The 27,154-nt window shown below is 39.7% G+C and overlaps 1 protein-coding gene across 2 annotated transcripts in view; it reads left to right on the top strand.

Moving 5' to 3' along the window:
- Positions 1-27,154, top strand: part of PTPRB (protein tyrosine phosphatase receptor type B) — a 124,088-nt gene that overhangs the window by 5,563 nt on the left and 91,371 nt on the right. Inside the window, exons 3-4 of one of the 2 annotated variants that reach the window (XM_050746573.1) lie at positions 9,104-9,360; positions 23,621-23,894. In XM_050746573.1, the coding sequence (XP_050602530.1) occupies positions 9,104-9,360; positions 23,621-23,894 (531 nt within the window). Of the gene's footprint in view, positions 1-9,103; positions 9,361-22,578; positions 23,201-23,620; positions 23,895-27,154 lie in introns of those variants that run through there. The other variant, XM_050746574.1, reaches the window with a different exon arrangement.

Here is a 27,154-nt window from a genome sequence, read left to right as displayed (position 1 = left end):
AGATGGTATCTAATTGTGGTTTTGATTGGCATTTCTCTGATGACCAGTGATGATGAGCATTTTTTCATGTGTCTGTTGGCTGCATAAATGTCTTCTTTTGAGAAGTGTCTGTTGATATCCTTTGCCCACTTTTTGATGCAGTTGTTTGTTTTTTTCTTGTAAATTTGTTTAAGTTCTTTGTGGATTCTGGATATTACCCCTTTGTCAGATGGGTAGATTGAAAAAATTTTCTCCCATTCTGTAGGTTGCCTGTTCACTCTGGTGGTAGTTTCTTTTGCTGTGCAGAAGCTCTTTAGTTTAATTAGATGCCATTTGTCTCTTTTGGCCTTCGTTGCCATTGCTTTTGGTGTTTTAGTCATGAAGTCTTTGTCCATGCCTATGTCCTGAATGGTATTGCCTAGGTTTTGTTCTAGGGTTTTTATGGTTTTAGGTCTAACATTTAAGTCTTTAATCCATCTTGAATCAATTTTTGTATAAGGTGTAAGGAAGGGATCCAGTTTCAGCTTTCTACATATGGCTAGCCAGTTTTTCCCAGCACCTTTTATTAAATAGGGAATCCTCTCCCCATTTCTTGTTTTTGTCAGGTTTGTCAAATTTCAGATGGTTGTAGATGTGTGGTGTTATTTCTGAGGCCTCTGTTCTGTTCCATTGGTCTATATCTCTGTTTTGGTACCAGTACCACGCTGTTTTGGTTACTGTAGTCTTGTCATATAGTGTGAAGTCAGGTAGCGTGATGCCTCCAGCTTTGTTCTTTTGGCTTAGGATTGTCTTGGCAATGCGGGCTCTTTTTTGGTTCCATATGAACTTTAAAGTAATTTTTTCCAATTCTGTGAAGAAAGTCATTGGTAGCTTGATGGGTATGGCATTGAATCTATAAATTACCTTGGGCAGTATGGCCATTTTCACAATATCGATTCTTCCTATCCATGATCATGAAATGTTCTTCCATTTGTTTGTATCTTCTTCTATTTCATTGAGCAGTGGTTTGTAGTTCTCCTTGAAGAGGTCCTTCACATCCCTTGTAAGTTTGATTCCTAGGTATTTTATTCTCTTTGAAGCAATTGTGAATGGGAGTTCACTCATGATTTGGCTCTCTGTTTGTTATTGGTATATAGGAATGCTTGTGATTTTTGCACATTGATTTTGTATCCTGAGACTTTGCTGAAATTGCTTAATAGCTTAAGGAGATCCAAAATCTCAGCCCAAAGCTGAGACTATGGGGTTTTCTAAATATACAATCATGTAATCTGCAAACAGGGACAATTTGACTTCCTTTTTTCCTAATTGAATACCCTTTATTTCTTTCTCTTGCCTGATTGCCCTGACCAGAACTCCCAACACTATGTTGAATAGGAGTGGTGAGAGAGGGCATCCTTGTCTTATGCTGGTTTTCAAAGGGAATACTTCCATTCAGTATGATATTGGCTGTGGGTTTGTCATAAATAGCTCTTATTATTTTGAGATATGTTCCATCAATACCTAGTTTATCGAAAGTTTTTAGCATGAAGGGCTGTTGAATTTTGTCAAAGGCCTTTTCTGCATCTATTGAGATAATCATGTGGTTTTTGTCATTGGTTCTGTTTATATGCTGGATTACGTTTATTGATTTGCATATGTTGAACCAGCCTTGCATCCCAGGGATGAAGAGGACTTGGTCATGGTGGATAAGCTTTTTGATATGCTGCTCGATTCGGTTTGCCAGTATTTTATTGAGGATTTTTGCCTCGATGTTCATCAGGGATGTTGGTCTAAAATTCTCTTTTTTTGTTGTGTTTCTGCCAGTCTTTGGTATCAGAATGATGCTGGCCTCATAAAATGAATTAGAGAGGATTCCTTCTTTTTCTATTGATTAAAATAGTTTCAGAAGGAATGGTACAAGCTCCTCCTTGTCCCTCTGGTAGAATTCAGCTGTGAATCCGTCTGGTCCTGGACTGTTTTTGATTGGTAGGCAATTAATTATTGCCTCAATTTCAGAACCTGTTATTGGTCTATTCAGAGATTCCACTTTTTCCTGGTTTAGTCTTGGACACATTATGCATCCAGAAATGTATCCATTTCTTCTAGATTTTCTGTTTTATTTGCATAGAGGTGTTTATAGTATTCTCTGATGGTAGTTTGTATTTCTGTGGGGTCAGTGGTGATATCCCCTTTATCACTTTTTATTGTGTCTGTTTTATTCTTCTCTCTTTTCTTCGTCATTAGTGTTGCTAGCGGTCTATCTATTTTGTTGATCTTTTCAGAAAAACAGCTCCTGGATTCATTGATTTTTTGAAGGGTTTTTTGTGTCTCTATCTCCTTCAGTTCTGCTCTAATCTTAGTTATTTCTTGCCTTCTGCTTTTGAATTTGTTTGCTGTTGTTTCTCTAGTTCTTTTAATTGTGATGTTAGGTTGTCAATTTTAGATCTCTCCTGCTTTCTCTTGTGGGCATTTAGTGCTATACATTTCCCTCTACACGCTGCTTTAAATGTGTCCGAGAGATTCTGTACATTGTGTCTTTGTTCTCATTGGTTTCAAAGAACATCTTTATTTCTACCTTCATTTTGTTATTTACCCAGTAGTCATTCAGGAGCAGGTTGTTTAGTTTCCATGTAGCTGTGCGGTTTTGAGTGAGTTTCTTAATCCCGAGTCTTAATTTGGTTGCACTATGGTCTGAGAGACAGTTTGTTGTGATTTATGTTCTTTACATTTGCTGAGGGCTAAGCATTCATTCTTAAAAAAAAAGTTTCAAGTGTAATTTTAAAGTTGCATATTTTTAAACAGTCTTTTGGGAGCACACAAGAGTTTATCATATTAATAGTTTAGCTATCACCATTATTACTAACTACTCCTTCTTCCTAATTGTATTAATAAATGTTTCAACTTTGTGCAAAGTGTTTAATATCAGAACAGTAAACGGAAAAGGAATAATAAAGCTTTCAGGATTACTTTCAGGAATGCCGTGAATAGTTAGTGTATGGCATCATAAATTATTGCTTTTGTCTTCTGTGCAATCCAAGTATAATTTTTAAACTCACCAAGCAGTCAAATGTTACAGTTGACCAGGCACAGTGGCTCATGCCTGTAACCCCAGCACTCTGGGAGGCCGAGGTGGGAGGATTGCTGGATGCCAGGAGTTCAAGACCAACCTGGGCAACACAGCGAGACCCTATCTCTAAAAGAAAAAAAGTTACAGTTGCATCTATTCCAGCAAGAAATAGTACTGGCCCGAAGCAGACAACAAAGTTTACAGTGGTCCAATTAATGAAGTTTTATGAATCTATCAGATGGGGAAAATTTCTCATGCCTTGGCCTTCACATCTGTACGGAAACAGGGAAATTTACTCAAAGGAAATTACTGGTTTGCTACTAGATCTAAGCAAATATTCCTTGCCAGGGGGAAATTAAAACATTATAAACTTGAAACTGGTTTCAAAAACATTCACGCAAATCCATTGGCAGATAGGCCATGTCTGTGTCGTTCGAGGACTTTCAGTTGAAGGGTGCAGAACTCCATCCATGGTTCGGATAACTTTTTGAAGGAATGTCAAGTCTCCTTACATTTATAAAAAGCTAGCCAATTGTCTAAAATTGTTATTTTTCACTCAGACATTTCATATTGTGAAGAAAGTAACACTGAATATAGAATGTCAGCCAGCCAATCAGCATTTATTCACTATTAAATTCAGATTTATTCATTCAAATCACATCTTTATCTGAGGGCAGGAATTTTCTTTTTTAATTTCAAGGGCAGCACTGGAAAGCAGACAAATATTTGTAGGCAAATTTTCAAGTGTCCCTGATATGGCTGAGCCGGTGAAATCCCTAAAAGAGATTTTGCTGATGAACTAAACCATATTGTTGGCAGGCTCGATATAACTGCTGGTTAAAGTAATTGTTTAGTTGTAGTGATTTGGGAGAGGGAATAAAATGTGTGAACATTGTAAAAGATAAGCAATCATATACACCCTTGGGAAAAAAGTTTTCGTAGAAGTTGTTGGCTTTAATGGCTGGCAGAAGTACTTGTGGGGAGAAACAAAGCAAAACAGAAAGTGCCTTTTATGTATAGAAACCCTACTTGGACTAAATTGGCTGTCACAGTTTTTCTTCTTGCATCATTGTAGCAACATGGGCCTTGTAGTGGACCATTTTTAAATATAATGTCTGAAAATAATGTTATCAGTGATTATTGATATATGATTTATGTGATCACTGAAGATAGCAGGTATAGCATCCAGCATTCCCCAACCATATTCAACCTGTGACAAATCACTGAACTTATCAGGGCACACACAGGGCTATATATGACTCTCATGGGCCCTGGGTTCTTTTGCGTCTGTGGTCCCTTTCCCCTACTGAAAAAAAGAAAAGTAATATAATAGATTTTCATGTAGCCTAAAATTCTCATTTTTCCTAATCTATGAAAAAGTTAAAACATTTTCTTTGACTCTAAAGTTTCTGTTTTATTTTCAAACAAATTAAATCATTGTGTTGCCCTAAAATTATCCTGGGCCCTAATCACTGTGCCTGTTGTGTCTAATGGACAGGTCAGTCTTGCACATGCCAAGTTATCCACCCCCTTTCCATCTCCCCGTTCCCTGACTCTGTTTAATCTCAGGTTTGACACCTCTCTCCTTATAGCCTGATAGCCCTGAACTTTGGAGCCACTCTTCCTCCTCTACCCAGTATGCCTTACTTCTACTCTACTATTTCAGTCTTTTCTCCTAAAGGAAACATGGGGTAACGCATGGTAGAATTGTTGAGTAATAGTTGGCTATTGAAACATATTTATTTGCCTTAGTTAGCCTTTCAATTTTTTCATCTAATTTTTCCCTGTGCTATGCTTTAGTGTTTTACTATGCTATGTCTTGGTATCAATTTCTATTTATTAATTTTACTTTCTTTCTAATCATGGGTCTTTTAAAAGTAATTTAGATATGTATTTTTAGCTGTACTCTTTATTTCACTAATTATATTTTCTGAAATGTTAATTATTCTTTTAACCCTTTCAAATATTTAGTCCATTATCGTTCCCATCTATTCCAGTCAAACCTTATTTAATGCACACACACACGTGTGTGTGTGTGTGTGTGTGTGTGTGTGTGTGTGTGCAGTCATCCCTTAGTAATATAGGGGGTGGGTTCCAGCACCTCCTGCAGGCATCAAAATCCAAGGATGCTCAAATTCCTTATATAAAATGATGTAGTGTTTACATATACACACGTTCTCCTATATACTTTAAGTTATCTCTAGATTACTAATAACGCCTAACACAATGTAAATATAAATAGTTGTTGTATTGCTTAGCAAATAATGACAAGGAAAAAATGTCTGTACCTGTTCAGTACAGATGCAACCATCCATTTTTTTTCCTAATAATTTTGATCTGCAATTGATTGAATCCACCGATGAGGAACCCGCAGATTCAAAGAGCCAACTAGATAGATAGATAGATAGATAGATAGATAGATAGATAGATAGATAGATAGATAGATAGGATAGATACCATCCTTTTCTAAAATATCTCCTGTTTCATTTGTTATCTCTTTTCCAGATGATTTACTCACTTTTAAAAAAGCATATTATATTTGGCATCTTCCTACAGAACAGAAAGTACCAGTATAGTTAAGTTCTTCTATTCCAAAAATGAGTTTCATTCAAGTTATTTTGTTTTTGACATGCTTAAAAGTTATTTGTATCACTTAAAGAAGGGAAACTTACACAATATATTATCTTTATTATCATTATAGAAATTGTATTTCTAGTATTTCTGAGTCATATATTAATTTATAAGATAAAATACACATTGCTCTTTTAAAAATAAATTTGAAAGATAGTCTTGATATTATGCAGCCATTACAAATCACTTTGTAAGCTGATAGTACCCTATAAAAAGAGCTATATGCAACTTGAATGCCAAAACTTTTTAGATTGACCAAGAATGGTCGACCTTACCTTGAATTGTGTTCTGGGAGAAATTGTATAGTGGAAATTGTTATAGTAGGGAAACAATATAGTAACAATGGTACAATAAAGCTTTCAAAAATAGCTTTCACATATTGTTCCATTGTATAAGAAGTTTTCCTTGCATTTGTCAAAACATCTTGCTATTTCATGAACTGTGAAACGAATATACATTTTTAAAGAACACTCAGAGAATTCATGGATACCAAACTATCCAAAGATCTACTATTTTCAAATGAAATTTCATAGCACCTATTTCAACAAAGAGTTCAGGAAATAAAATAAACTTAATTTGATCATCTTGTATATTTCTATAATGGATTTTCTTTCTTTCCATCCATTTTAGAATCCTTCAGTAACCACATAAGAAATGATTCAAATTTATTTTTGGTTCATATTACGTATATAACTAAAACCATATGTACATATATATTAGGAATCACCTGAGAGACTTGTTAGAAAAGCAGGTTTCAGGTCCCACACTAAGTCTGCTAAATCGCACTTTCCGGGGGGAGGACCAAGGCTTCAATATTCTAACAAGCTCCAAACGTGATTCTGATGCCTACCTAAGTTTGCAAACCACTGCTTTAAATTTGACAAAACTTGTAAGTTGAATGTTAAGACTAAATCTTCTTTCTTGCTTCTTAAATAGCACAAGTTAAAAACACAGACACAAAATGAAAGGGTTCTGGACTTGAATATTCTGTCGTTTCTTTCTTTGGGAAAAAGGTGGTGGTCTAAAATGGAAAATGAACTTGTTTGGTATGGGATGTTTTAAAAATATATTTAGAAGGTTAATTAAAGATAATGACAGAAGACTGAAACTTTTTCCACAAGATAGTCCAAAGCTACGTGCAATGGTAATAACCTATGTTATTTGCAGAGAAATTTCAAGAGTGTTTTGAAAATTTATCTATTTTTGGGAAACTCCAGTTTCATCCACTGAATTATGTAAGCTGACTAATTTTTTAAAAAGCTCTTAGGATAAAAACTTACCAACAGCTCCTTAGTGAAGAAGAGTAAGCGTGGGTTGACATACTAAGACATGTAATTACATGCTAGGTATTTAGAAACTTGTTTTTGTCCTAACCCCATGGTTAAATTTTTTTTGAGGGTCTAAGACCTAAAATCGTCATATGTAGCAGTCAACTCAGAGGATCAGGATCAACCAAAGCTGAAAACAATCAAAATGCTAATCTCCATATACAGAAATTTTTACATCCCTACAATAGACAAACGTCTACTTAAGGGAACATTCAAGCACCTAACTCAAGCAAGACTGCAGAATTAAGACTGTTTCTTGGAGTGTGTTGTAAAGGAATCTCACTAATAGTATAATTGAGTTTGTCATGTAGAAAACACCCCAAGGTTGAATAAATCTGATCTATGTCCAGAGTGGCTAACCTGTGCACCAAAGCAGTAATAGTGGCACAAGATTTAGAAAGACAAAAACAAACAGAAACTAAGGGGAATGTCCAAAAATCTATCAAAGTTGAGATCTAGTAGATGTACAAGTAGGACTGCCAGATAATATACACACACTCGGTTACATTTGAATATCAGATAAATAACAATCTCATATATTACTAATACACAGTATGTTATCTTTGTATTTTTGTATATTTGGGATACACTAACCATACTGAATTATACTAAAAATTGGTTGGCTATTTATCTAAAATTATAATTTAACTGGACACGATGTATTTTTATTTGCTAAATCCATCACCCTTATATACACAGTACGTTGCACAACCCTTTGCATCTCAAGGAAAGGATGCTTTATAGCCAAGATCATTTTATTAACTTTTAGAAGAACTGCTGATATTTATATCTTGATAAATTATAAAAATACCTTTTCCATCTTAATCCTCTTTTTGTGCCCTCATCTCCCTCTTCTTTACATATATTATTAGATGAAATACACTAATCAGTTGAGATTGGAATGGAAAGGAATGAGACTCAAAAGAGGGCTAGGTAAGGCAGACCAGAACAGGGAAATAGGATGATAAATAGCTTCTTTAAGAGCCCTCACCTGGCACATAGTAGTTGTTTAATAAACAGTTGCTTGAATAAATAACCAGTAAATGAGTAGTGAAAAATAAAATCCTCATTCTCCCAGTCTTTTAGCCAGAAACTCTTCAAAGGTATTTTTATCTGATTATATCAGGTTTTGTGAGGTTTTGTATCCCATAAAACTCTAGTGCACTATGGAGTTGATGGAAACATCTGAACACACCACATCAGACCATAATTTACAGAACTTCTCAGTGCTTCAAGTGTGCTCTAGGGTCTTGCTACACAGTGCAGCCCCCAAAACTAGCAACATCAGCATCACCTGAGACCTTAATGCTGGCTCTGACCATCTCTAGTGCATCAGAATTTGCACATTAGCAAGATCCCCAAGAGATGGAGAGCACATTTTAAAATTATGGCTAAGTGAACCTGATTCATGAACCAATTTCTTTTTAATATGGGCAATTCAGCCTTGCAAAACAAAGCTATAAATTAATCCCACCAGCTCATAAATTGTAAGTCAATTCTGTGTTCTTCCAGAAGATAGCTTAGAAAATACCACAGTCTCATCATTTGTGACTACACAGTTGCATTAGAAACAGTTTGCACTGTGGCTAACGAAGTGTCATTACTTTTCAAGGAATTGTCAGTCTTTGTGGTGAAGTTAGGCAAGTCATTAACAGTGATTCTCAACCCGATATTTTGTTTAACACACGCTTTGAGAAGCTGATAAAAGCTATTACAGTGCCTCACAGAAGAAAAGCATACATCCACATATACATAGAATTTTGCACAGTTTTTGGAGACTCATGGATTCCCCTGAAGCCAAATCAATGACCCCCTAAATTCTCATAGAATAGGTTTAATTCTCTCTTCTACCCAGAGCTGGGTTTTTCTCTGGTAGCGTAGTTTCTACAACTTTCCTTCCAGCTTATAAAATTGATAGATGGATAAACGATGGGTGAATTGGACAGGACAAATGAACATTGTCACGCACTCAAAGTATATTTGCTTTCTTCATTTAATTGAAGCTTATCCACATGCCCATTATTGAAAAGGCCCTCTTTTGCTAAGTAAAATTGATTTTTATGTGAAGAATTCATGAAACATGAGAATGATCTTTGCAACTATCTTTTCCTTACCTCAGCTGGCCTGGGAGCAGAAGTTTCGGTGAGGAGCACTAGAAACACGGCTCCTCCCCAGATTCCCACTATCTTTAATGCAGTTCCAGATAGCCTGGAACGCCTTATTAGAAATACCACAGAGGCCTTCATCAGAAATGCTGCAGAAAACTACAGCCAAAACAGCAGCGAGAGGCAGCATCCCGATCTGCACATGACTGGAATTACAGACACATCATGGGTTTTGTCGACTACTCAGCCCTTCTCCAGCACCACTGAAGAGGTAAAAGGAAGGGGGGTGTGGAGTGTGGTCTGTGCATGTCTCAGGAGGCTCATTGCTTGAAAAGACTTGCTTTGCTAAAAATGCCACTGCTGCAGGAGGGGATTAGGCACTCTCACTCTGTGTCCTGGCTGCTAAATGTACAGGAAAGCATTTTGCATAATGAAAATCTTTGAAATTGACTCAAAATTTCTATATCTTTATGAGATGCAGATAATTAGGCTGCCATGGCATCACTGTAGCTTGGCCATATTTTCTGAACCAAAGGCAGCGTTCATGGCATTACACATGTCCTGAAACCAGAAAATAGAAATGAAAATCAGTGCCCTGCAGGCAACCCTGCGTATGTGTCATAATTATTTATGCTCTAAAGGAAGGGAGAGAGTCCAAAGCAATGGCAGATTCAAGAATCACTATAATTGGCTCAGGAACACAGTAAAAGATGAACGGAAGTCACATACCGCTTCCACATCAACATCTTTGAACCACCTCCACAAGGTGACGTTAGTCAAATGACTGAGAAGCAGAGTGGCACCATCACAGGAGTCTGTTCAAAGAGTGATTCTGCTTCAGGTGTTCATCTCTTTGGTTTTGCTTTCCTTGCAGCATTTTAGTCCACCATTTAGGCAATATGTGTAATTATAGCACATCAAAAAACTGAGGTTCCACTGGCAGACTTCAGCTTTTTCCTAATAAACAACCCAAATCATTTATAGAAGTCAGATGACTTCACATCCATTTAGCATTCTGGTATCTTTTGCATTGTGCAGAATTTCACATTGCACATGGTTCCCGGCTGGTGAGCGCATGTTTCATTATTGATCACAAAATAAATATAGTCAGTACGTTGAATAACTCATGGGACTTTATTTTTATCTCTACTTTTCCTTTAATACAAATCTTTCCTGTGACCTAGTTCTTCCTTTGTTTCTGAATAGAAGTTAGAAAAACCCCATTACTTTTCTGGACACTCTTTATATCACTTTAAAACTCAAGACTTACTCTCAGTTCATTAACAAAAATACCAATTCCAGGAAATAACGTGAACTCTAAATTTGACTTAAATGTTAGCTTCACCTCTCCCATCACCCCACCCAGTTTGGGCTTAAAGTAGGGAAAGGGAAACATGTCCAAATTCTCTCGCTCTCCACCAACCTTTTCACCCACCTCTCCTAGCCTGATAATTATGGTTTCGGATATGTCTGGGCTTGGAAAATGGGAAAGGAAGACAGGAAATGGAAGCAAGAGAGCTATGACTTAAGGATACCATCATCAACTGGCACTGTGCTCTCCCTAAATCTCCAACTTTCAAACCCTTTCAACCACTGACATGAGTGAGAGATTCACCACTTACTTTTTTTTAACTAAACGTTTTAAAAAATTTTCTTTACATTTAGTTAAACTCACAATTACAATTGTAATTTTCTTACATGTATAGATTGCATAGTGGCAACATCAGGGTTTTGGGGGTATCCATCACCCAAAAAACATACATTGTACCCACTAAATAATTTCTCATTATCCACCCTTTTCCAACCCCCTCATCCTGAGTTTTCATTGTCTACCAATCCACATTCTCTGCCCATATGTACATATTATTTAGCTCTCACTTACAAGTAAGAACATTTAGTGTTTATCTTTTCATGTCTGACTTAGTTCACTTAAGATAATGGCCTCCAGTTCCATCCATGTTTATGCAAAAGACATTATTTCATTCTTTTTCACAGCTGAATAGCACCACCACTTACTTTTGAAAACATACTTTCAGCCGGGTGCGGTGGCTCACGCCTGTAATCCCAGCACTTTGGGAGGCTGAGGCTGGCGGATCACGAGGTCAGGAGATCGAGACTATCCTGGCTAACACGGAGAAACCCCCGTCTCTACTAAAAATATAAAAAAATTAGCCAGGCATAGTGGTGGGCTCCTGTAGTCCCAGCTACTTGGGAGGCTGAGGCAGGAGAATGGCATGAACCCGGGAGGCGGAGCTTGCAGTGAGCCGAGATTACACCACTGCACTCCAGCCTGGGCTACAGAGCGAGATTCCATCTCAAAAATAGTGTGTTTGTTGGGGGAGCACCTCCTCATTGTGCCTGAATGTGCCTAGCAAAAACTTCCATTCTAACAGCAGTTTACAAGACATTTTATTTATATCATAGCTTAAATATACAGAAAAAAAATTAAGTGTGTCAAATAAGAAAATATTGAATAAAAAATATTATAAACATTTATCTGCCTGAACACTAACGGGTTGTCTTTTAGCAAAAAGAACATTGTCCCATTTTTGCCTAGCTTTAACTATTGTGAAACACAGAGAGAAGTCCAAGGGGTAGCCAGGCTCTGCTGCAGTCAAAAGTCTGAGACAACCAGTTCCAGAGCTCTACAGACACAATACCCACTGGGCCAACCCAGCCCTGTGTTACAGAACTCACATGATCTAGCACCAGACCTGGGCTTGCAGCTTTGGATCATGTAGCCTTTTTCTAGAGTGAGATTCACTGCAGTGTTTATATGAGCTCCCAGGTAGGGCATCAGAATGACTATGCGTCCAACTATGTCATGTTCCAGTTTTTTTCTCGAACCTTAAGCAAAGTTTTAACTGTGTCCTGGAAAGCTAATGTGTAAAAGCTATGCTCTTTCAAAAGACAGTTTCTACAATTGCAGCTGTCATGACTCTAAAGCCTTAGACTGGGCATTCCTGCTAGGTTGTTATTTGATTTAGCAAGAGCTTTAACTTTATAACAGTCCATTATAAACAGCTGTGGTTAGATGCTGTGAGAAGTTAAAATGAGTCACTTGGGATATAAACTGCCTGTCCCTTGAAAGTAATTTCAAAAGGTACTCTGTCTCAACAGAGGATGCCTAGAAAAGTGTAAGAAAGGAGTAAAATCATTTGACTTAATTGCTTGGAATTGTGTAAAAATAAAATATCTATGTGTCCATTGTTTTCCTTATCAGACCTAACTGATGGGTTAGGGTTAGGGTCCACTTGCATGAGTAGCAGTCAGTGCTGGGTATAGGCTGGGGTGTCTAAGTTCTCCTCCCCCAGTAGGCTACACCAGCTTATCCTCTAGTAGGCTATACCTCTTATCCCCCAGTAGGCTACACCAGCTCCTTTTCATGATGGTTTAGGGCAGCCTCACTGGAAGGCAAAGGTGGAAGCTACAAGCCTTTTGAGGCCCAGGCTCTGGAACCATGCAACATCACTTCTGCCATATTCTTTTGATCAAAGCAACTCTCAAATCAGGCTAGATTCAGGGAGTGTAGAAATAAATTCCATTTCTTGATGGGAAGAGCTGCAAAGTCACATTGCAAAGGAGTGTGCACATTGAGTGGGAGGAATCTGTGACCAATAAACAATCTACCATAGTATCATCATTATCATTATCATCATCATCATCGTCATCACCACCACCACCACTACTATCTCTGTTTTGTAGATAGCCAGCTGAAACTTAAAGAGGAACTTGCCCAAGAGTAAATGACTAGGGAATAACAGACCAAGAAGAGTACCCACTCACGCACACACGCACACACACACACACACACACACTCCCCTGAATATCTAGTCACCTATTCTCTTATATAGCGTGCCTGATAATAAAGGTAAATGCCGAGGAGGACACGATTTGAAATCCAGCAATCACTCCTCACTAATGCTACTGCAAGATTGTCCTATGTTGACTTTCGAGGATCAGAGTATTCCCTGCCCTTCTCCTTTTCTCTCTCTTTTCTCACATCCTTACCTGCTGGTGTGAGGGGTCTGACTTTGGAAGTTTGTATACTTGGGCCAGTACTTGACCTCAAAACTCTGTGGTGCTCTCTCTCTTCTACCTCCCAACCCTGAGCAGTAAATGAATTAACACATATCATAGGCCTAGAGTAGTGCCTGAACGATAGTAAACTAGTGTTTAATTAATGTTAGCTGCCATTGTTGTTATTGTCACCTTTATAAATAGTATTATGTGGATTGCATGTCTTCACAAGACCAAAATCAGCAGAACAGGAAACTTGTTTATGGTATGAGTCAGGAAATACCTTGATCAATTGTTCTCTAAGTATGGACCCTAGTCCCAGAACTTCTTAGAAATGCAACCACTTGGGCCCTTCTCTAGAACTAATGAATCAGAAGCTGGGGCTCTGTGTCAGAGAAACCTGGCTTAAATCCCAGTGATGACATCTACTAGTTACTCAAGTCCCACTCATTTCTTCTTTAACATAAGGATGGTTATGGGTACTCGCTCTCCCTCACAAGACAGGATTAAATTCTGATTAAGTAAAGTGTTTTCGAACACTGGCTAGGCCTGACACGGTGGTTTACGCCTGTAATTCCAGCACTTTGGGAGTCTGAGGCAAGCAGATCACTCGAGGCCAGGAGTTCGAGACCAGCCTGGGCAACAGGGCAAAACCCTGTCTCTACAAGAAAAAAAAAAAAAAAAAAAAAAACTACCCAGACATGGTGGTGCATGCCTGTGATCCCAGCTACTGGGAAGGATAAGACGGAAGGATCACTTGAGCCCAGGAGGCCAGGGCTGCAGTGAACTGTGATCATGCCACTGCACTCCAGCCTGGATGACAATGAGACCCTGTTTCAAAACAAACAAACAAAAACAAACAAAAAACAAAGAAGAACACTGGCTACATATGATAAATATTCAATAGTTTTAGCTATTAATACTAGCTTCTCCTTGTTTCTGTTTCATCATTCCTACCTTGCCTTCTTCACAGGGTGGTAAAAAGCAGATGAGTCCACATATTATGTGAAAATACTTTGACAGGGATAAAATGCTGAACATACATTAGAAATGTTACTGGCTGGTTCTGATACTGCTAAATATCTCTAAATCTTTCCCTGCCCGCCCACCCTCGCTCCGGCCTGGGAGAAGGATTGCATTTCCTCAGTTCATGAATAGCCATTGTGGTACTGGTCTGGGCTTTCACAGTTTTGTGTTTCCTTCTATTTGGCCTTCAAAGAGATCACAGCCCAGTGTGAGTCTCCAAATAAATGAGGAGGCAAATGCAGAAAACACCCCACTTCCCTCCACCCCCTGCAAGTCTGGGGTAACCTCCTATATTGGGTCACTTAAAGTATGCAGGGGAGACACCCCACTGCTACCACTGTTCTGTGGCCAGAACTAAAGATGGGAAAAAATTCCCCTTCACCGAGGCAAATGCCTGGAGGCAGGAGGGCAAAGAAGTAGGAGGGGGTGGGGAAGCAAACCATCCTCTGATCACTCATCATGACTCCTGGATTGACTAGTGTGAACGGATACAATAGAAACAGACTCTGAGACTGCTGATGCTACAAAAAAGGCCACTTGGGGAGTAACATATTTTGGGGAGAATATGTTTCTAAAGACCTTAAATTATGATTAGCATCATTCAAGCCTAATTCTAACATGGACTACAGTTTTCTTAATTTGCCAGTTAAAGTGAATTACCATGTGCCAATAGCATAAAGATGGTCTACAATTCACCGGACCCCACCAGCCTGAAAATCTCAAGGATTTTTATTATCTTTCATTTTCTTTTAGTGATGGGTGATTTGCATTGGTTTCCATTTTGTGCACAAAAAGACCACATTGCTATTTTGTAAACATATACAGTTAACCCTTGAACAACATGGTTTTGAACTGTGCAGGTCCTCTTGTACGGGGCTTTCTTTCAACCAAATGCAAATGGAAAATACATTATTGGTGGAATTTGGTATACAGAGGTATACTCAGGTATACAGAGGACCGAATTTTGTATATGCAGGTTTTGCAAGGCCAACTACTTAACTTCAGTATGTGGAGATTTGGTTATACTTAAGGGTCCTGGAGTCACTCCACCCCCATACTGGGGGATGACTGTGTAATCATATACACAGAAAATACAACCATGAACAGAACACATACATTGAAATGGGCCCTTTAACCTGATGGTATTTCTCTGGCACATTGGTCTCCCTGGGCAGACGAGTTCTACATTAGATGAGAGTTGATGCAGTGGGGACAGAGAATGGCAATGGGAAAGCAAAATGAGATCAAAAGAGAAGCCAGGACATGCTGATCGAGAGCGGAAGCTTGTGGTGCTTCCCGTTGGTTATACATACATCAGAATCACCTGGGAAGCTTTTGAAAGATACACATTCTAAGATTCCACCTCAGACCTGTACCAGGATTTACTGAGGTAGGACCTCAGCAGCTATAGTGTGAAAATCTGCCAGAGTGGTTCTAATGTGCAATCAGGTTTGCAATCCATTGGAGAATAACTGAATAATCAGCCTGTTAAGAAAAACACTAAAGCAGAAAAAAGGAGGAAGTGTTGTTGGGGATATACAACCTAAATCTCATCACAAGGACATCAGACAAATTCAGATGGAGGAAGATGCTATGGAAATAACCAACCTGGATCATTCGAAAAGGCCACTGTCAGAATGGTCATTTTAAAAGACTGAGGAATTGTTCCACATTAAAGAAGATTAAGAGGCCAGGTGCAGTGGCTCACACCTGTAATCCTAGCACTTTGGGAGGCTGAGGCAGGAGGATCATATGAGCCCAGGAGTTTGAGACTAGCCTGGGCAACATGGGGAGATCCCATCTCTATAAAATAAATAATTTAAAAAATTTAAAAAGAAGTGTAAGACACTGACAACTAAATGTAATGCAGGATCCTGGGGGCTAGATCTAGAGAGAAAACAAGCAAAAAAAAGGATATTATTGAGCTCATTGACAAAATTGAAATATAGACTGTAGATTTAAGTATTACATCCATTTTGAATTTCCTGAATTTGATAACTTTATTGAGATTGCACACTTAATTCAAGATACACGCAACCTATTCCCTCCACCATAATTTCTGTGGGTGACCGTTGTTTCCTTTTCTTTAAAGCCAATGTTATCATAAGCCATGCTTTATTTGTCTACTATCCTAGGGTTTGGTAATAAATGTTTGCTAGCTCCTAAATCCGTAGCGTACAGCAGCTACACCCATACAGACTGCCCCATTGCAAGCATTACTGCCTCAACTGGGTTCATCTGGGAGTAGCCTCCTTCCAAGCGTGGGGTGGCAGGAACTGTGGTGTGAAAGAAGATGCAGCAGAAGTGCCGGAGTGAAAGAGTGGCTCACTTGCACTCACATCTGGTTGTAAGTTATTTGACTGTTTGTAGTTACAAAGCTACAACAAAAGCTATGTAAAGCCCATTTCCTTCATATTAAAACAAAATAAAAAGTAGGGGAGGGGAAGAGGTTGATAAATGGGTGTGGGAAAAAAAAATACCAGGAAACCTTGGAGATGTGTTCTAGAGAGACAGTGGAGCCTGCTGTTAGAGACGTAACCGGCATTCCCACACCTCCCTTGCGGTATTTTAAAAAAATCTTGGCTGGTCCAACAGACCGAACAGCTGTTAAATGTCTTTGGGTGTTGATCTACTGAAGTTTCTTGGGTGTGATTTTAGGTACGAGATTGGAGGCAATGATAATTTATTGTCATTTGGATGTTCTCAGAAAGACGAGTTCTCAGCCATGAACTTTGTCTTTCTCTAATTTTACCGAGTGCTCAGCATTCATTATTTATTTTAATGTTATTCATAGAATATTATAACTACTAATAATCATGGAACTTAATATTTATTGAGCCCTTTAGACAGGAACTGGACTATACATGTGACATGTACCTTCTCATTTAATCCTTACAATCGCCCTCTCCTAATGCTTCTATTATTTCCATTTTCCTGGAGACCTATGATCTAGGAAATTTAGCTAGAAAAACTTCTTCAAAAATAAATATCTCAGACTGTCTCTCTAAGCACAAAATAAGATGGTCATGGCTTTTGGTTTTAAACTACTTATCAAAATAACATTTCTCTACATTTTAATGCATCTCTTTTTAAATGCATGACACCTGCTGCAGGTTAAAATTGTTTTCCCTTTTGCCAGAATTTACTATTGAGCCCATTCGAAGTAAAACTCAGGAAAGGATTTGCCATCTTGTAGTTGTTTTTAATTGACGCATTTCCCTGATTGCTATGCTTTCTTCTAATAAATATCTGGGGGAAAGCCTGGAGTGAGATTTGCATGACATAACCTCCTAGGAGGAAAGGTATCAAACTGGCCTTATGTCTAAGTTTGCTACATGTTGATCCTTTTTGCTCAAGTATTCACAGTTAATTTTTTTTTTTTTTTTTTTTTTTGAGATGGAATCTCACTCTGTTGCCCAGGCTGGAGTGCAGTGGCGCGATCTCACTTAATTTTTAATGAGGAGTTACATGTATCAAAATATGCATATTATATATTATAAAGGTTCACCAATTCACTTAAATAATACATTCTAAAATTGTCCTTCTAAGTCATCTGTGTAGTTTTTTTATAAGCAAAGAACTCAGTAAAATTTACGAAAAAAAATTTAAAACCAAGATCTCATTAACTCTCCCGAATGTAAAATGATATCGAGTACAGGGTTTAGGGCATAATCTGAGACCTTTGTTCAGAATTTGAATAGCTCCTTCTCATGAACTAGTACTGGAGGGCCTATTAAAATGCAGAGGGCTCCATTATTGAGCTCCATCCCCAGCATTTCTGATTCCTAGGTCTGTGGTGAGGCCGGTGGGTTTACATTTCTAGCAAGTTCTCTGATGATGATAATTTGAGAGCTACACTTTGAGAACTACTGTTCTAACGGGTACTCCTCCCTCCTCCTTCTCCTTTTCCTCCTTTCATCTTCCCTCTCATTCTTCACTTTCCCCACCTTTTTCTCTTTGTCTTCAGAATCAATCTTTTCTTCTTTTTCATTCCTTTGCTCTTTCCTCTTTTTTTTCTTCTCTTTCCCCTCTTCCCTTCCAGGGTAGTATTTAAGATTCTAAACATTCATTCTAAACATGGTCCAGCAGGACCATATGACCAGGAAAGGCAGACAGCACACAAATACATAAATAATTAGATTATTACCAAGAGTCATTGTTCTGAATTAAACAAATGGCCACTGAGATGAAGAATGATAAAGACATAATTTTTCCTTGTGAGATCAGAAAGGGACTGGCCCCTTAGAGGTGTGTTTAAGCTGAAACCTAAAGGACGAGAGAAAGATTGCCAAGCAGAGAGCCTGGGGAAGAGAAAATGACAGGCAAGTCATTTTCTAGGGCTCTAGAGCAAGTCAGTTCCATAGGCAGGGGACGGGGAGCAAAGCCTCCAAAACCTATACCAGAGCCTGGCACACAATAGGTGGCTAGTCAGTGTTTGTTGAATGAAAGTAAATAAATTATCAGACCCAAGCAAGTGGAGAATAGGAGGCAAGCAGGAGGGAGGAAAGAAATGGGCAGAGGCCAGGTAATGAGGGGCCAGGGTAAGGACCATGACCATTTAGGTCATGGGTGAGGGAAGCGTGGATTAACTTAACCAGTCTACTCTGCCTTCCCCTCATCCATCCAACACCACTGCCCCCTCATCCCCATGTCCAGTTCAAACCCCTGTCCAAAGTAATGGTTCTCAAACAGTGGCTCCCAGACCCCCTGATGACCCATTGTATTATTCAACATCTGTGTTCATAATGTGACAAGATTCATGCTTTTAGCCATGAATTCATAATTAATATATATTTTTTGAGACAGGGTTTTCACTGTTACCCAGGCTGGAGTGCAGTGGCACAATCTGGGCTCACTGCAACCTCTGCCTCCTGGGGTTAAGCAATCCTCCTGCTGCAGCCTCCTGAGTAGCTGGGATTACGGGCACACACCACCGCACCCAGCTAATTTTTGTATTTTTTGTAGAGACAGGGTTTCTCCATCTTATCCAGGCTGGTCTCAAACTCCCGGACTCAAGTGATCTACCTGCCTCAGCCTCCCAAAGTGCTATGATTACAGGTGTGAGCCACCATACCCGGCCAATTAATGATGTTTTTAATGGCTATGACTTTTTTTTTTTTTTTTTAAAGACAGCTGTTTGTTCACTCATGTCTAATCAAAAGCAGCCCCACCCTTCCCATGTAGTCTGGGAAAGGTTTCCTGGTGGCAAGGAGAAAAGCTTGTCCCCTGAAATGGTACAGAGTGGCGGATTCCAAATTTCTGGAATGCAACTTCTAATTCAAATACTGTCCTGATGTAGTATAAGTAGGCTCAAGAGAAGTTGAGAAATTCCAAACAAAGATGAGAACAAAAACCAAAACGAATCAATTTATTTGTTCTTTGTCCAGTAGTTTCAAATAAACTCCTCATAGAAAAGATGATATCTAGAAGCTTTTCTCAGTCTTATACTTCCTTGAATCTATTACCGTTTTCTCGGATTTCTCATGTTAAATTATGTCCTTTTAAAAGGAAAAATGTAATCGGTAAAAGCCTGAGTTTAAACTCTTCCTCTTGTTTTATAGTATGTTCATTTTTATGGGTTATTTAGGACTCACTAATCAGTTGGGAGCTGTGCTGTCAGCCTTAAGGTTCTCCAAAAAAGGAGCTAATAATTATACACCTTTGAAAAAGAGAGGCCTATGACTATTGGTTCTTTCCTTCATGTATTGCTATGATTCGTCATAAACATTGAAGGTAATAAAATAGATAAAAGACATATGATTCTAAATGTACATGTCCCTCTTTGATAGGTCAAAAAGAAATTAATTGTATTTAATCATTTCTATTTTTCCTAATTCCTATTCCTAAGGACATTATTAGCAGATCACTGTTTTTTCTGTTTCTTAATTTTTTATATACTTTTAAAATTAATTGTTTCAGTGGAGATGCATATCTTGGTACAGATCACTATTAATAGCATAGAATTTGGAAGCATCTAAACTGTGTTATGGTGATAATACTTTCTTATTGCCCTCTTTGATTTGTATTCCTCAGATTTTGCCTTTTTGGTACATTTGCTTTCATGATAAGGAAAGATTGTTAAAAGGTATATTGAAAATGAAATGGGCCGGGCGCGGTGGCTCAAGCCTGTAATCCCAGCACTTTGGGAGGCCGAGACGGGCGGATCACGAGGTCAGGAGATCAAGACCATCCTGGCTAACACGGTGAAACCCCATCTCTACTAAAAAATACAAAAAACTAGCCAGGCGAAGTGGCGGGCGCCTGTGGTCCCAGCTACTCGGGAGGCTGAGGCAGGAGAATGGCGTAAACCTGGGAGGCGGAGCTTGCAGTGAGCTGAGATCCGGCCACTGCACTCCAGCCTGGGCGACAGAGCCAGACTCAGTCTCAAAAAAAAAAAAAAAAAAAAAAAAAAAAAAGAAAATGAAATGTAGCTTTAAAAGTAACTGATAGGGTAATAACAGTATGTTAGTGACATGTAGCATGATTTTTAAAAAGTGTTTGGGAAAGCTTGGAGGAGATAGGATATTTTGAAGACTTCCACAAATGACAGAAGGGTATTTAACATATTTAAGTGGGAAGATCCCAAATCTGAAGGCTAACCTGTGAGAATATTTAAAACCCCAATGGAAAGGACAGACAGAAAGATGAGTATATTACTAGGCAAAGTGACACTTGTATAGCACATTAAAGTTTGCAAAGGTACTTTAGGTGTGATATTATTTATTCATAATAGCTGTGTGGTGTATTTAGAGTAGGTATTACTCCAATGTTACAGTTGAGGAAACCACATTGTTATCTGAATACAGTAAGAGAAGAAAAACATAATGTTGCAAAGGAATAAAACTGGGAAAAGACTCCTGTAAAGGTTGAGGGCAGCCAGAGTCTGTAAGAAGGCTTTCAGTATCTGTGGAGAGCGGGAGGGGATCCCTGCCACTGATGAGGCTGACAGGTATGCCAGGCTCTGCAGAGCCACTGAACTTGGGCACAAAATACAGAGTATAAGTTCTTTACTCTGCAGGTGACCTAGGCAGAGAAATAGGAAGTTTTTTTTTGTTCCCAGAAATACACAGATGTTCTAGGTTTGACCTTCTTTGAGTGTTTGTTAACTTGAAAGGATTTGAGATCTTTGGTCTGGCTATAGATTAAAAGTCCATAGAATCTCTCGAGGGGAAGAAACTTCATTTTTTCATTAACAGGTATTTTTAAAAGCATGTTTTCTAAAAGAATTGAAACAGGTCGGGCACGGTAGCACACGCCTATAATTCCAGCACTTTGGGAGGCCGAGGCAGGTTGATCACTTGAGGTCAGGAGTTCGAGGCCAGCCTGGTCAACATGGTGAAACCCTGTCTCTATTAAAAATACAAAAAAAAAAAAAAAAATAGCTGGGTGTGGTGGCACACGCCTGTAAACCCAGCTACACGGGAGGCTGAGGTTCAAGAATTGCTTGAACCCAGGAGGCAGAGGTTGCAGTGAGCTGAAATCGCGCCACTGCACTCCAACCTGGGTGACAGTGTAAGACTCTGACTCAAAAGTAAATAAATAAATAGAATTGAAACAATTTTCACTTTTTTCTTTTTTTCTTGTTTTAACTTTCCTCAAAGTAGACACAATAGATACAGTAGACAATCACATAGCTTTATGTATAGCCTATTTGAAAAAGAAAGGAATATGCCATCCTTCCCACTGATTTAAAAATTAGAATGCGGAATCTCATTTCTTCTTGCAGTTATTAGGGATGGTGCTCCAAAAAAGCAATCAAAAATCATAAAACTTGTTGCAATATTTTGCTGTTATCACTTATGTACAATTAAATATTTTTGTTCTTTAGTTATTGGGAACTTTTCTGAAATCAGTTTTCAGATACACGTTTGGGTACTGAAGCAGCTGCTAAAGGGCATACAGTTAGGGCTGAACACTGAATAAATGCCATTTTTTTTTAACTTGTGGAGAGCTGACTATCAACAGTAGTTTTCACAAATGAGAGTTTACATGGCTTTCTTCTTTTGGTTAGACAATTAGGGATGAAATGGCTTTAACTACTGGATGATAAAACTGTTCGCTGTGGGTTGAACATTTGGTAATGATTATATTTGTCGTTAGCACTATTTCCATAAGATTTAGGGAGGATACAAACCTATACAAGAGAAAAGGGAAAGTGATTGGGAGAAAAGAATGGTCAAGCTGACAATCCTTTTGGGGTCTTTTTCTCTTGCTAGTGTCAGGGGATGCCACCGGGACAAATGAATGCTTTGAAGTGAAAAGGGCAAAAGCACTCTAATAAAAGGCTTCAGGAAAGAGTGCAGGCGACCTGGGGAAATATGCTGTGGTCAAGTTTAATCCTGGGAAAAGCGGTCTTGGAGAAAGCAGATGAGGAAGATAGGAAGGAAGATAGGGAGGGGGAGACGCTGGGTGTGGAGGGAGGAAGGGGGCGGGGGTGGGGGGTCTGGAAAGTGAGAGGGAGCAAGCACTAATTGTGGCTAAGGCGACTGGGTCGAGGACCACAGAATGGGGAAAAGGGAGAGTCCAGGAGTAGGAGGAGGCAGAGCCCGGCAGAGCCGGACCGGACCCCTGGCCGGGAAGGTAGCGGCGCGGGGCAGCGGGGGCAGCTTGGCCCACATCGGGCCCCTTGGCAGCCTCAGGCGTTGGCTCCTCGGGGCTCCCTCCCTCGCCGGCGCATTGTTCCTTTGCCGGGAGACGAGGAAATTGCCTTTTGATTGCGGAAGTCAGCGGACGGGGCTGGGGCGAGGCAGCGCGGGTCAGAATGGCAGCGTGGGAAGGGCGGCTCGCTGCCTGTCCCCGCCGCCTCTCGCGTCCCCAGCCCGCCCGGGGCGGCAGGAGCAGCAGCAGCAGCGGTGGCCGCAGTGGCCCCTACACGTCGCCAGGCCCGAGGGAAGCGCTCTGCGCCCACGGGGCGCGCTGAGCGCGCGCAACAGGTGACCCCCCGCCCCAGCCCTCGGGCCGCCCCACGTCCAACCCCCTAGTTCTCGTCTGGATCTTAACTACTGAGCGCAATGCTGAGCCATGGAGCGGGGTTGGCCTTGTGGATCGCACTGAGCCTGCTGCAGGTGAGTGGCCCGAGAAGGGGTCAGAGCTGATGCGCCCCCTCCCCGCCGAAAATCAAATTCCCACTCCACTTTCTCATCTATCAGGTTGTGCTTTGGAGAGGGAGGTGGCAAAATTTCTTCTTCTGCCTTGAGAAGAATGATCCTCTGGTGAGCCCCCAACCCAGAATGACAGCTTATCCTGCTGTCAAAGCAAAAAGCCACCTTCTCTCTCCAGCTGCTCTCAAGGGACAGCAGCTAGGGAGAAAGTTGCCATCCACCTCCCCCGCAAGCCTTTTCTCTGGCCGGAGGGCAAAGGGACTAGCTGAGGCTAGGGACAAAGGATAAGCAGAAGGGAAAGGGCAGCTTAAGGAGCTTGCTGTGGACACGTCCCTGGGCAGTCCAGACCTGGGACTTAAACTGTTGTGTCTGATTCCTTTGCAGACTGGACTGGTGGAGCCAGAGAGATGTAACTTCACCCTGGCGGAGTCCAAGGCCTCCAGCCATTCCGTGTCTATCCGGTGGAGAATTTGGGGCTCACCCTGTAACTTTAACCTCACCTATAGCAGTGACACCCTGGGGGCCGCGTCGTGCCCTCCCTTTCGGTTAGACAACACCACATACGGATGTAACCTTCAAGATTTACAAGCAGGAACCATCTATAACTTCAGGATTGTTTCTCTGGATGGAGAAGAGAGAACTGTGGTCTTACAAACAGGTAAAGGATGACAGGTGCAATTGGATGGCCAAGCTACTCGGGGTTGGGCCCTGCCTTTTCAAGCTGGTGTTTCATTTGAGTTCCAGGGATACAAAAAATGAAGGTAAAAAATACCTGTGAAGATAAATATCGACAGAAATGTCTGGTTTCCTCAGATCTAGCCAGAAGCAGCTTGGTGGACTTTCAGAGACTCCCTTAGTGCTGAAAACAGCCAACTAGCCACTGACAGGGTCGGGGTGGGGTGCGGGGTGGTCAGCAAAGAGAAACGTGGGGCTGCGGAGGGAATTTGTTAAAGTGATGTGGTTTACGCTTCCATCACATTAAATTGCCAAACCCTGGAATAATTTTAAGTAAATGTTTTTAGAATAAATAATAGAAGTACAATATTAGGGATATGCCTTTCCTCAACTTAGTTTTATTTTTAGAACTGTACATAAAATCTGCAGGAATAGAAGGGAGCCATTCATCAGGGAAAATTAGAAAAGTCTCTTGAAATGAGGATATGAAAATTGTTTTGTATCTCTTGAGTAATAACCCAAACAGCATAGTATCAGAGAATGTCCTTTGATTACTTTACAGCAATTATTTTCCTTACACTTTTGCTGAATCCCTCCATGTGGATATGTTCAGAGTTTGTCTTTCTTGCCTCAGTTTTCTTAGCTGTAAAATGGGAGTGTTAGACTGGGTCATTCAAGTTCAAGTTCTTACCAAGTGCTCGACACTTAGGCATGGACTGTCATGTACATTACCTCATTTAATCCTCAGAGCTACCCTCAGACGTGCTCTAAATTCTTTAACAGTTTTCATGTTTTCTGACTTCATTAGTCTTCATTATCTCTATTTGTTGCAACAGTGAATCCTTACTTTCATCCAGAAATTCAAATTTAAGTTAAAAATTTAAAAGTCAAATTTAGAAATGTGTTGCCCTTACTATTCTTTCACATTTCAACCTGAAACAGGATCATTTCTTTTGCTACAGTTCTTTAAAGAGGTGTTAGAAGTTTCAGCTCTAAAGCCAGGTGCAGCAGTTTCGGAGAATTTAACTGGGCTCATGTAGTAAGTCAGCTAGATATTAATTATCTTATTTTTTCAAAGAAAAAAATCAAAGTGCCCCATTACATCACTTAACTTACTTCAGATGAAACTTTTGGATAATATCTGAGATTTGCAGCAACTTAAGTTGAAAAGAAAAATCACTTGTTAAGAATCTGGTGGTTTCTCTGACCGGGTGCAGTGGCTCATGCCTGTAATCTCAGCACTTTGGGAGGCCAAGGCTGATGGATCTTGAGGTCAGGAGTTCAAGACCACCCTGGCCAACATAGCAAAACCACGTCTCTACTAAAAATAAAACAAACAAATAAATAAATAATTAGCTGGGCATGGTGGCAGGGGCCTGTAATCCCAGCTACTTGGGAGGCTGAGGCAGAGAATTGCTTGAACCCAGGAGGCAGAGAGGCCAGATGTTCCACTGCACTCCAGCCTGGGCAACAGAGGATACTCTGTCTAAAAAAAAAGAAAAGAAAAGTGAACCTGGTGGTTTCTAATATGGAATCGGAGAGCCTGAAATAGACCACATAATTAGAACATTTTACAAAAGTTGAAAGGCTGGGCTTTTAGTCCAAATGTTGTTGGTTTCTTAATATTACAGGATAGTTCTTATAAATACTCATATTGCTAATACTGTGAAATACATAACATAGAACTTACAGATGTGTTAATTACATTTGGAAAGGCCTCTGGCCAACTAGTGTATGTGTTCAATGGAGCAGAGCAATTTGTAAAAGCAGGCTGAGCTTTCAGAAGTTTGTTGGAGAAAGGATTAAGACCTTTAAGAAGCCAGAATATGGTTGTTTAAACCAGAGGATTTACTTTTTGGAAAAACAGTAATGGAAAAGGACTCACTGTGAGTGTTACTAGTTAGAATAGGCTTTGAGTTTAATTATGCAAGTAGGTGTTTCAAGTCCAGAGGCATTTCTGAAATGTAAGAAATACTTGCATTTTATTGACCATGTTGAGTAAAACAAGACTTCATTAGCATCCACAATGTGCTAGCATTCGGGGTTCTCACCATTTTTCTTAAAGAGACACAACTGTCTACAGATATTATGAGCTTCGTGATAAATGTGAAGCATGAAAGTTGCAGGTGGTATTTGCATAATGATAAATTTCCCACACTTATTTGTATGATGGTTGTTTAGATTAAAATTACTTTTTTAATTAAGATATTTTAAAAATTGTTTCAAGGAGGAATTTTTTAGTTGGTTGTTATTTATTTATTTGTCAGTAGTTCTTTCTACATTTTAAGGACATATGTGAATTGTTCACTTAGTTAATACAAAGTAGTAGTATTCCCTTATGTTGATTGCTGAGCTATAAAGATGAGATGCATAAATCATATTTTACTGTTATTAAAGCAATGCCAGCTAGTATAATATTCAGACTCAGACAAACTTCAAACAAAAAAGTCATTGAAAATATCTGTGCTTTCTTTATTCCATTGTGCCTGTCTTATCAATCTAAAACAAAATAGAATGAGAGCATGACATGATTTGGATAGAGGTATAGTAGTTGCTTAGATGATCTCTATATCATTCCAAGTGTGACTTGCCTGATTATTTTTCCTGAAAAAATGTCTAAAATAGCTCATTATTTTCAAGCCATGTAGACATGACCTTAAGGATAATTTTTTTTTTTTTTTTGATGGGGGTCTCACTCTGTCACCCAGGCTGGAGTGCAGTGGCGCGATCTCAGCTCACTGCAAGCTCCGTCCCCCCGGTTCACGCCATTCTCCTGCCTCAGCCTCCCCAGCAGCTGGGACTACAGGCGCCACCACCACGCCCGGCTCATTTTTTGTATTTTTAGTAGAGACGGGGTTTCACCGTGTTAGCCAGGATGGTTTTGATCTCCTGACCTCGTGGTCCGCCCGCCTCAGCCTCTCAAAGTGCTGGGATTACAGGTGTGAGGCACCGCGCCTGGCCAAGAATAAAAATATTTAATTAAATGGGCAATATTTTAGCAATAGTCATTTTTCATTCCAGATTTAAAATCAGAATCGAAGAACATACTAGATTTAAACCCAGTTAAGTGCACATGTATCAAACATAATACTGCAGGGAACTATGCCAGGTAGTGATTAGTAAGCTTATAAAGATGACTAACAAAAAGTGGTTCCTGACCTTGTTGTCTCTTGCAGAGGTGAGAGACGGTTATGATGAAAGTGGCAACAGAGTTTTATCTCATCTTTTCTGGATGAGGACTTT

This window comes from Macaca thibetana, chromosome 11 (genome assembly GCF_024542745.1).
Source record: "Macaca thibetana thibetana isolate TM-01 chromosome 11, ASM2454274v1, whole genome shotgun sequence".
NCBI lineage: Eukaryota > Metazoa > Chordata > Mammalia > Primates > Cercopithecidae > Macaca > Macaca thibetana.
This window is presented reverse-complemented; position numbering and strand designations above follow the sequence as displayed.